Genomic DNA, 10632 nt, shown 5'->3' with positions numbered 1-10632 from the left:
TATACGAAAAACTAAATAAGCTCATGCCGTGGGCAATGATTTCTAATGAAATCATCCTGATCGATTTGGAAATAGCTAGTGTGGTCAGCCAAGTTGCTGAGTGCTGTGTTCCGGCAACCAAGGTCATCTGCCACTGAGCAGACATTGAATCCATCTCCCTTCGCCATATTGTTATCATAATGAACCAAATATCGATAATGCATCGCCTGTCGGTTGTACTGAGCTGCTGTTAGAACAGCTGGATTGAGTGGAGCAGGCATATTTGGTACTGGATCTCCACGTTTGATAACTCTATATCTGAACGGTACATTCTCTTCGATCTCCTTGGCGTATGCGATGTTTCCGGTACGTGGCTCTCCGAAAGTGATCAGTCGTACACGGTTCTTGTCGACAGCCTTCTTTTTGACGAGATGGAGGGCGGTCATGGAGGCTAGAGATCCTCCGAGAGAGTGTCCAGTCAACTGAAATCATTAATTGAGACAGTCCGCAAGAAGAAAAAAACTCACCCAAATTCTATAATTCTTGTGTTTCTTCATCAAATCCATAAGATCATCTTCCATTCCACTGTCAATGAAGAGACGATAGAAAGCGGTATGGAAATAGTTGATAACTCCAGCATCCTGTGACTCAAACTTCTCCCAGGCACCAAGTTGTGCGGTCAATCCATGGAGCATCTCAGCGAATACTTGCTTTCCAGCGGTACTTCCCTTGTATGCTACATAAAGTGCCTTCGCTTCTTCACTCTTTGCAATAATTCCCTTGCACAAGTTACCAGATCCATCGCACTCGACTTCATAAGTTCGGGAGAAAGTAATATCAGGTCGAACACTTCGGAGACATTCAGACACGTTACGGTCTCGAACTGCAGTGGAGATTGCGAATAGAGATCTTCCCAATGCATCGGTATACCGTTTACCAGCTGTTGGCTTATACTAAAAATTAAGAAATGTTGAATCATATTGATTGAGGCAAAAACTTACTGGAGTTGGACACTTGAATGGGTCTTTCTGGATAACTGGTTTTCCCATAGGACATGAAATAGGTCCACCACATGTATTTGTTTCTAGGCACCATCTGCAGTCTTCTTTGAAGCCAAGAATATGAATATAACTGTCAGCACAAGTATTACAGTCTTTGATATCTCTACATACTAATACATTACCAGCTTCACTGATAGAAACTGCCAAGAGACCAAAGGCCACGAGAGCCAAAGCCTCTCGATGTTTCATTTCAGGCGAAACTGTTAAGAATTTGGAATATCAAACGTAAAATTCGGAAAGGAGATTCGAGATTTGATGATCCGAGAGAGAAACAGGAGGCAAAGAAACTAGGTTGTTGGCCTAGTTCGATGCGCTTCGTGCGCGCGCCTGCGGTGAAAAGAGAAAATGATCATCACCTATATCATTTTGCGAATCCATTCGCTTTCTGGATTCGAAACATCAGTGTTATCTTATCATTTGATTGATTGTTAACGGGTTATAAACAAATTTGTTGGTTTTAGCAGGTTCCTAGGAATAATTTGAACAAATTTCAGATCGGCGAAGCCATTATCAAATGATGGAATCCTTTCAATGTGCCTATGCAATGATTCACCAATATTCGTGCTCCTTCAAAATGTGCTTCAAGACCAGGACTCCATAGACGTTCCTGTGAATTTGGCATCTGGAAGTACGGATGGACGCAAAGTGACGCGACGAAAGTTCACATTCAAGGCTATAGGAAAAGATGATAGGTATGCCACGTTTTGCAGCACATGCCGAACCAAAATCCTAGCATATTTTCAGAAGTGCTTCGGAGCGTCGGAGTCACATCCAAATCTCGACCCCGTCGGATTTCATGCATATAGTGCACATGGGACCGGCGCCTGTCAATGAGCTGCAGAAGAATCTTATTGACTTGCAGTCGAATCATTCGCATACTTCATCCGACAAGGATTCGCTGAATAGATCTGTAAATAATGACTAACTTTGCATCTCTCTTTTTTTCTTTTCTTTTTTTGTTCCAAAATCAAAACGATGTACATCTGGTGCTATTACTTTTAGACATAACGCTTTCATATCTGGTGCCCCACTCTCATCCCCTCCTCTACTTTGTACTTCTTGTGCTTTTTGTTCTTTTGATTTTTATACCAAAATTTAGCATAATTTTGAGAAATAACCCCTCTATCATTTATTTATTGACTGTTTTTAACTTCCCCATTGCGCACACAAGTCATCTGAAATTGTGCTTCTTACCATCTTCATTTCACATTTTTGCACTATAATTTATTTTCTTTAAATCTGTTTCCTCTTCTCTCTCATCATGTCTCATTTCAAATTGCTCTCTCTTTTGTTTTGTTTTTTTTTCTCTTCTCAACGAAACGATTATTTTAAAAATTTTTGAATTTTTCTTTTTTCAATAGAGAAAAAATACAATTTTCTTGTTTTCTTATTTTTTGTAAAACTGAGATTATTAAGATATTGCTTCAAGAGACATTTTCTTCCAAATTTCCCGCCTGTTCGCTCTTCATTCTGGTGTGTAATTGTGTGTCCGTTTCATTTTTTATGTGCTTAAAATCCCTGTCTCGTTGTGAGATAAAATCTGAAATGCTTATCCATCCTCACATTTCTCGATTCTCGAGACACTTTTAGTTCTTTTAGAACAATGAGAAAATTGAGTGTCCCTTATATTTCAGCTTTAATTCTAACTCCACTAATTATTATTTCTTTACTGTGGCTTTTACTGATTCATAGTCACCAGAGAGATGAAATTCAAGTGTCTCTAAAAGCGAAGAAATACTATCAAGAAGTGATGAGAAGTAGAGCGGAAGAGGTAATTAATAGATTCAATAAAATTAAATTAAAAATAACGAATTGAAGAAAAATATAGCATTATTGTCGGCGTTCGATTTTGAAGATGGTTTTATCACATCAGCAACATCCAAAGTTCTTTTGAAAGGGTAAGATATAGTTTCCAGTTCATTAGCTTTTTCAATTTTCGAATTCCAGTGTTCTCACTTTTTAATTTTTAAAATAATGCGGTTCAGAACTCTAAAATTGTGAAAAAGATTTCACTATTTTTCCGATTTACAGCAGCAAAGCCCAACTTTTTTATTCAGAAGTCAACTGTTGAGTTCAACACTCTCAATTCAGAATCCTATTATCATGATTTTTTAAGAAAGTTGAACAACAGTTCTTCTTCCAGATCCTCAGTTTACTGTCACTATTTTGACAAAAATCGTCGTTCGATTCCCGATTCGTCGAGACAAATTTCAATGTTCACAGAGACAATTGCCAGATGTCCAAAACCTGAAAATTCTGATTCAAGATTCATTTCTTTGAGTTATTCGTTCCGAAAATCTCCTCAATTAGTTCCGATTCCTGTTCAAAAGCGGCAATTCTTCGAAACGAAACACGATTTGACAGTCTGTGTCGAGTTGGAACTGGAACCAAATTGGCTGGAAATTACTGCATTTATCGAGTATCATCAGAATCTGAATATCAAGTTTTTCCATTTCACAACGATTGATTTGGATGCATACACAAGAAGGATTCTCGATGATTATATTAGGTATTGGATTCCTGAATTCCTTGGATTTGTAGGAATTTGGTTTTCAGATTAGGAGTTGTCAAACTGACTTCGTTAAGAAGTTTCAGAAATTTGACTACAGTAACTGACGACTATAAGACTATTCAGAGAACTGTGAGATTACTGACGTTTCGTGCTTTCAATATGAACATTTAATTTTCAGAACTGTTTGCTTCAATCCAGATCAGATTCCAAATTGGTTACTTTTCTGAGAATTAATGAACGAGTTGTGGATATACCGTTTTTCCTGCAGTTCGTCTAGGTTTCTGAAGTTGTTTGAATTCATCTGAATAATTTCAGAAACTTGAAAGGAGATGATGTTACAGAAACAAGAGTTGTTACAAAGACTCTAGAGATGGATAGTACTTTGAAAAGATATAAAAATGAAACGGAAACAAGAGATATTCTTGGATCTTTTAGTTATAAAAGGCATGTTCAGTTCAGAAAAGTGACTGATCCAAAGAATATTCAATCGATGGATCAGATATCAGAGGATTTTGTATATAAGAAGTGAGTTTCAGTTATTGGTTTTCAGTAGGAATGATCATTGTAGCATGAGAAATTCTAGATCTGTTTGCATGAGTGGGTGTTTAACTTTCAGATACAGTACCTTTCAAAAAGTTAGTATGCTTAACTTCTCCTTTTATTCCAGAGCCTCAATATTCACCCCTTCTATCCCAGAATCTGTGACGTCTTCTGTTCTATTTCGAGTCAAATACAACTACGACACCCGTCCGATATATTGTGATGAATTCGATATAGAAGTGTTGTCATGGTGCCCGGTTAACGTATATCATTGTCAATTCCGAGATGAAACAAGCAAGAAAATAATTCTAGAGAAACGAGAAGAGGCAAGAAAAGTTAGATATAAGCAGGAAACTATTCGATGGTAGTTCTGAAATGTATATTTTGTTTTCCCTTTCCTTAAATTACTTCTATAAAATAATTATTTCCCTTCTCATCGTTCGATTTCTTGTTCTTTTTCAGAGAGTGAAAAAAAGGGAAAGAGACACTTAGAAAATCGGCAGCAAAAGTCGATAATCCTCTCTCGAGGACGATTGTACTCGTTTCGAATGTCCATTTTGAGCCGATTTACTGGCCGTCTACAGGCTGGTACGGCATATGCAATTCAACTAGTTCAAAGTATAACTACGTAGATTCACTGAACCCGACTGTGAAGTTTTGAATGTTTTATAGTCGAGTTGCAACCTTGAGTCACACATGTTCTGAAAACTGACTTCACGTGAATTCATCCTTGAATACGATTCTGTGGAAGACGTGCCTTTTCTTGTTATTCAAAAGATTCAAGATCTACGAAACAGTTTCTCAGATTTCACGTCATCTGACCTGTTTCACCTTTGTTCTCGTCGGGATACCGATTTACCTAATCACCATGATCTATAGTATGCGAGAGGTGTCTAATTTTTGCGCTGCGGGGAGAGAAGTCAACTCAAATCGATTAGGATCTTAGAATGAATAGACGATGGTCAACATGGAGATAAGACACTAAAGGGGGTAGACAAATGAAATAGGTACTTGATGGAGAAATGATGAAAAAAAGTTAGTTGTTTTATACTAAAAATGGTTATCTAAAAGTTTTTAAAGATAATGAATTGCAGAAATAGATATAATCTACTGGTGAACAGAAGTTCAAGCTTTTAAAACGTCCGGATTTCCTCGAATCATATGAAACAAGAAAAGTAATGGGCTAGTAATATTGTCCGGGAAACGGAAGCTAGTCTGCCTGCGCGTCCGTGCATTTTCAAAGGTTCTCATTATAAGGCATGGTTTCTTATTCGGTAAAAGATATCTTCCATCTTTAAAGTTAGTTGACTGCAATATTATCGTAGTTACAGTAACCTGAAGAACTTTTTGAATGGTGGTCTGAAAGCAAACTCTCTAGTATCAGTAATCCGATACTATTCTTTCTTGTAGCATGTCCATAAGAACCACAATAGGCAATCCCTAGCTTGTTGAAAATCCTTCGTAGAAGAACTACACACAGAGTCTCGACCAGACTAAAATCACAACTAGAAACTAGAACATTAGAAACTTCTTAGAAGATTCCGTTAGATATGCTTTCCTTATTTTCAGTCCCCATCGCTCATCCCGTCATTTCCTCTTTTCTCTTCTTCTGCTTCCTGTTTCCCGTAACGAATTCGAACTTCACCGCGGTGGCACTATAACACACACTAAATTCTCATTCTATTTATTTTTTCCTTTTGTTAAAAACATCAGAAGAGAATATTCAGGATCTGATTTCAATCCGTCTAGTCGTCTTCTTCTTCTTTTCCGCAACAATTTAGAAGAGCGGCCTCTCCCAAGCTACATACGAAGAAGGGAGGAGGAGTAAAATGAATTTGTTTTTCTGCCAGGAAAGAATAGGTACAAAATTTTTCTGAGAAAAGACAGATCCGTGGTTGAGATACCTATTCGAGTTGAGGCAAATGGCTAAGACACAGAATACGATAATTAGAAGATTTGGAGATAGATCACGCACATCTCGAAAAAATTTTCCTGCGAGAAAAACATTCTTGCTTCTGAAATAACTACAACCTGTTTCAGCAGAGCTCCAGTCTATTCTTGTAATTTGAAAAACAATTATAATTATAAAGTGTTTTATTTGAGTTGAGAAGGGAGTGAACCCGATGTTGTTTTTTTTAGACAATCACAAACGAAATATGTGGTGAAAAGAAGACAAAAAGCAAAAAGTCAGTAACTTTTGTTTTGAAGAGAGACACAAAAAACGATCAAATGTATAAAGGATACAGCTAGAAAAGGATTAAAGAGAGAAAAGAAAAAAACAGTAAAAACCGAGATCAGTCAGGAAAACAAAACAGCAAAAATTTATAGAATATTGAGGTTCTTTTAGGAAGAGCACATTGATTGTAAAGCAGACCAATTCTAGGCGATAGGGGAAAGAAAGAAGTGTGGAAATTTAGAAAAAAGGGAAACAGTCCTAACTGATCTATAGTATATTTAAAGATGAAACAAGAGAGAAGACAAAGTACCTGCTGGAAAAAAGAGGAGTTTTAGAAGATGGTAACCGTCAAATATCTCAAGAAAAAAAGAGAAAAAGGAAACAATGAGTTTTTTTTTGGGATTTGTATGGGTTTTTTTTCAATGAAATGTTTTAAAAGTCAATAAATTAATATTCCCGAGAGTGTGCAAAAAAGGAGAGAAAGAGTGAGAGAGACACAGAGAAAGAGAAAGAGAGAGAGAGAGAGAGCAAGAGAACCAATATATGAATATATATCTTTTGGAAGGACTAATTATCTCTACAGAATCCGGGTAAATATGACAAAGTTGGTTATGGGATGGTGATGTACTTGCTCATCATCTCCTCAGGCACTCATTATGGCTCCTCCGGCGAACAGCATCGTCTTCTCCAGACTGCAGACACAGTCGAGGAACATTTGGAAGTTGGGATGGTTACGGGATGGAGCATCCGATGAAATGAGCAAGTTCTGCTGTCCGAGTGACTCGTGAATCATGTCTTTCAACTTGATCTCTGGTGGTGATTGATCTCCGTTGGAGTTGAGGGAACAGCTGGCTGAAAGGAATTATCATGAATACTGAGGAGTCACAGATCATGGAATTGACTTTTTGTGTTGAGAACAACTGATAAGATGATAAAAGTTCCAGTAAACATTAAAGAAAGAAAACTAACCATTAAACATTTGTGGTGTCAGGTTTGGTGCAGTTTCAGTCACAAAAGTTGGGCTGTTGACAGTCACCGCGATGTTCAGATTATCGAGTTGAGATACAGCTGGATTGATGATTGAAGAAGTGTCGGATACCTTTCTCTCAATATCATCAAACGAGAACATTCCATTTGATGAAGATGTGTGTACTTCTGGAGTCATCATCATCGAATTTCCATTCAAGCTTGCAGATGTGTAGGTACATCCGTTTGGCATTGTAAAGCTGGAGAACAAACTAGAATTATCGAAGATTGTTGGAGTTGGAGCTGTAGTTGGAACGGTCTCATTCGATTGTAGTTGACCGGAGAAAAGATTCTTGATAGCTGTGATCGCTTCTGGAGTCAACAATGAAAGGTCAGCCAACAAGTTCAATGGAGGTGGTTGTTGTGCTCCATTGGAGACTGGTGGCGGTGGTGATGTCTCCAATCCAAACGTCGGTTGTCCCAATGCCTGTTGAACTTGTCTTGCTTGCTCTACAATGGTTGGTGTACCTCCATTCTTTCTATCAAGTTCTTGATCCGATTGACTTCTTTTCACTGCAAATGGATTTTGAGAATTCCCAGAGTCAGGGATAGCAGTGGCTGGTGGTGAATTTTGTTGGTAGGCTCCAACTTCCATCTGCATGTCTCCTTGATTCTGTCCATTACTTCCATTCTTGTTGTTGAAATGGATAGTGACAGCGTCTTTCTCTGAAAAATAAATTATTAGTACAAAATAGAGAAAAACTTAGAATCTTACCATCGATGTTCTTCGGGAATACTCTCAATCTGGTGTTTCCGTTCTTGAAATGCACCGGCTTCAATACCAATCCTCCTTCCAAAGTTCTGGTACGATATCTTCTGATGATAGCGTTTGCACGCATCGACATGACATTTGTACATGTCTTGCAACTGCAATTGTTGAATGGACATCTGCTCGCATGTCCTTTGAGCACGACTTGTTGTCCATGTCCCTCGCATTTACGGCAGAAAAGTGTTCGGTTTGATGATCGTGACGCACCCTGGAACTGAGATTACATTATAGACATGCGTTCAGATGTCGAAATTCGTGTCTGGATTGCGAGGAGACCACTAGAACTACTCAAGAAACTGTCAGACTACAATGCTACCGTAATCAGAATCCTTCTTTTCTCTGTTTCCTAATCACTGCTATTTTGCATCATTCATGACGTATACAGTTGTTTCTCCCAATTTTTGCAATTGGCAGTGTTTATATTATTGTGTCTTCTCCCCGTTTTTTTCCTTCTTCCACAAAATAATAACATCAATTACAGTATGATTCTTGGCCTGATTCGGTGCGTGAAGAACTCAATATTTTTGTTTTTTCGCTCCTGTTGCCACCGGAAAAACGACCAACAAAAAACAGAGAAATTCTCAACCGGCTTGTTGTCCTCTTTGAAAAGTGAATAATTCATCGTTTTTGCCAGCGATGAGAGGAGGATCTTTTTTTCTTGGAATTTAGTTCCACTCAAAAGTGCAAGAATATTTTTAGAAGCTATGGGAAAAAGAGGGATTACGGTAGCAGAAAGTTCTGGATGTATGAAGTGGCAGAGAGTTTTATGACGCTCTTCCAGAAATCAAGTACTTACCCCGCAGGTCAGGCCTCCAATTTGCCGTTGAAAAACTTCCTGTCGAACCTCTTCAATAGTATGATCGACATCAGAAGTGAGCAATTGCGCTTCTAGTACAACTTGTGTTCCTTGTGGTAGTGTAGCGACGATTTCGCTGAAAATAGAGACAGACGGTTTTTTGAAAAACAAGACACTACAGTAATCCGTAAATTTCAGTCTTTGAAATGTTTTATTATGTTTGTACATGGAGATTGGAGATCAATACAACCATTGTAAATACAGCAACTCGTCTCTTTTATTTCACTTTTTCCCGCTCTGTCTACCAAATAGCACTAAAACGTTTTGAGGTAGTGAGGTGGAGTGACACAACACGATAGATCTGGTTTTTTGACTCCTCACTTTCACAATTTTCAAAAACTTTGTCCCGAGTTTTATTGATCGCAAGATCGAAATCGCCGCGGAGGAAAGATCGCGAAACAAGAAATGAAATCATTCGATTTCGACTCACCTCATTCTCCGGAGAAGCGAAGGGATTCAGCAAAAACTGAATGAATTTGCAACAACGACGAATCGTCTGGATGGATGAGCGCTGAATCCACGGGGGTGTCGTTGCAGGGAAGTGACCACGAGCGGCCCCAGAAGGGCAGGCCCTGAAATAATATCGAATTGAAAATAATCAGGATCAGAGACAAAAAGAAAAGAAATAAAAACGAAGGGAGGAGGAGGAAAACATTGAATAAAAACATTCTTTAAAGTCGAATCATGTTTGAGAGACGGGGGGTTACTGTAGAAAATGACAGATGACAGTGGGAACAAAAAGGCGGTCTTTCATTCCTTTTTCTCTTCCTGACCACCCCGTTTTAATGACTGGCAAACATGAAAAAAGAAACACGTGATGATCAATAAAGGTGATAATACGATGACTTTCAAAGATTGTCCCTCGTGTTGTAACATTGTTTCAACTGGATTCAAACATCAAATATGACGGGAAAAGAAGAAGATGAATAACGAGAAAACGGAAAAGAGAATGGAATGTTGATATGACCCATCCAACCACCCTGACAATGTAAAAACGTATAAATTATTGGCATTTAATGTCAACAACGTCGTTGACATTGAAAATTCGAAAAGCGAACAATATTGAGCGAGGGATCGTCAACTGTTTTTTGCTGATTTTTGGCACAATGTTGTTGCAGATTCACGTGTACAACTCATGCAGGTCAATTTGCTCGAAATAGTTTGTCTGCCGAAATTAGAAAGAAATCAATCCGATAGACACATAACAAATAAAAATGAACCTGACCAAAGAAATAATTTTTTCCGCAAATTAGAACTCTGAGCTTCTCTTTTTTCTGAATCGATATAGGCGCAAACATTGCTTTTCGATTTTCGATGATTTGCTCTCAAATGTTATCCATCCCTCTCCGAGCGCGAGTGCTCACTTTCTTTTTTTCGCCGAACACATTTGATTCTTTGAAAAACAGAAAAAGCAATCTTTTCTCCTATCGTTAAGGTTCTTTTTTCTTCGCGAGAACAGCTGTTGTTGTTCGAAAATACTTCAGTTGAAATCAACGATCTTCGGACCCGTGGTGAAAGTGCGCTCAATGAAAATCGGAAAATCACGAGCGGGGAGAGGGCCTTCCGGGAAGTGTTTTCGTTTTTCGTTGACTTTACTTTTTGGCGAAAAAGAAATCGGGACAGAAAAAAGATAAAGTGGCAAATCTATAAATATCATTGAGCACATTGAATGTTACATTTCGAATGATTGATAACAAATTCAAATTTGTCTAA

General features: G+C 38.2%; 4 protein-coding genes across 4 annotated transcripts; 2 read left to right on the top strand and 2 right to left on the bottom strand.

Moving 5' to 3' along the window:
• Positions 1 to 11: 11 nt before the first annotated feature.
• GCK72_017894 (uncharacterized protein) lies at positions 12 to 1229 on the bottom strand (the record flags this gene model as incomplete). The annotated part of the gene is made up of 3 exons (XM_053732299.1): positions 12 to 461; positions 507 to 932; positions 981 to 1229. 3 exons carry the CDS (start codon positions 1227 to 1229, stop codon positions 12 to 14), a joined length of 1125 nt encoding a protein of 374 aa, XP_053581212.1.
• A 342-nt stretch (positions 1230 to 1571) lies between these two features.
• Positions 1572 to 1965, top strand: GCK72_017893 (uncharacterized protein; the record flags this gene model as incomplete). Its single annotated transcript, XM_003112366.2, has 2 exons — positions 1572 to 1732; positions 1785 to 1965. 2 exons carry the CDS (start codon positions 1572 to 1574, stop codon positions 1963 to 1965), a joined length of 342 nt encoding a protein of 113 aa, XP_003112414.1.
• A 678-nt stretch (positions 1966 to 2643) lies between these two features.
• GCK72_017892 (uncharacterized protein) lies at positions 2644 to 4460 on the top strand (the record flags this gene model as incomplete). Its single annotated transcript, XM_003112276.2, has 7 exons — positions 2644 to 2811; positions 2859 to 2938; positions 3184 to 3549; positions 3597 to 3681; positions 3731 to 3819; positions 3868 to 4077; positions 4220 to 4460. The coding sequence occupies 7 exons, from the start codon at positions 2644 to 2646 to the stop codon at positions 4458 to 4460; spliced, it is 1239 nt and encodes a 412-aa protein (XP_003112324.2).
• Positions 4461 to 6911: 2451 nt separating this feature from the next.
• Positions 6912 to 9354, bottom strand: GCK72_017891 (uncharacterized protein; the record flags this gene model as incomplete). Its single annotated transcript, XM_053732298.1, has 5 exons — positions 6912 to 7120; positions 7238 to 7960; positions 8010 to 8271; positions 8860 to 8995; positions 9350 to 9354. 5 exons carry the CDS (start codon positions 9352 to 9354, stop codon positions 6912 to 6914), a joined length of 1335 nt encoding a protein of 444 aa, XP_053581211.1.
• Positions 9355 to 10632: the final 1278 nt, after the last annotated feature.

This window comes from Caenorhabditis remanei, chromosome V (assembly GCF_010183535.1).
Source record: "Caenorhabditis remanei strain PX506 chromosome V, whole genome shotgun sequence".
Classification (NCBI taxonomy): Eukaryota; Metazoa; Nematoda; class Chromadorea; order Rhabditida; family Rhabditidae; genus Caenorhabditis; species Caenorhabditis remanei.
The sequence above is the reverse complement of the archived record's forward strand: the minus strand, read 5'-3'. Positions and strand labels throughout refer to the sequence as shown.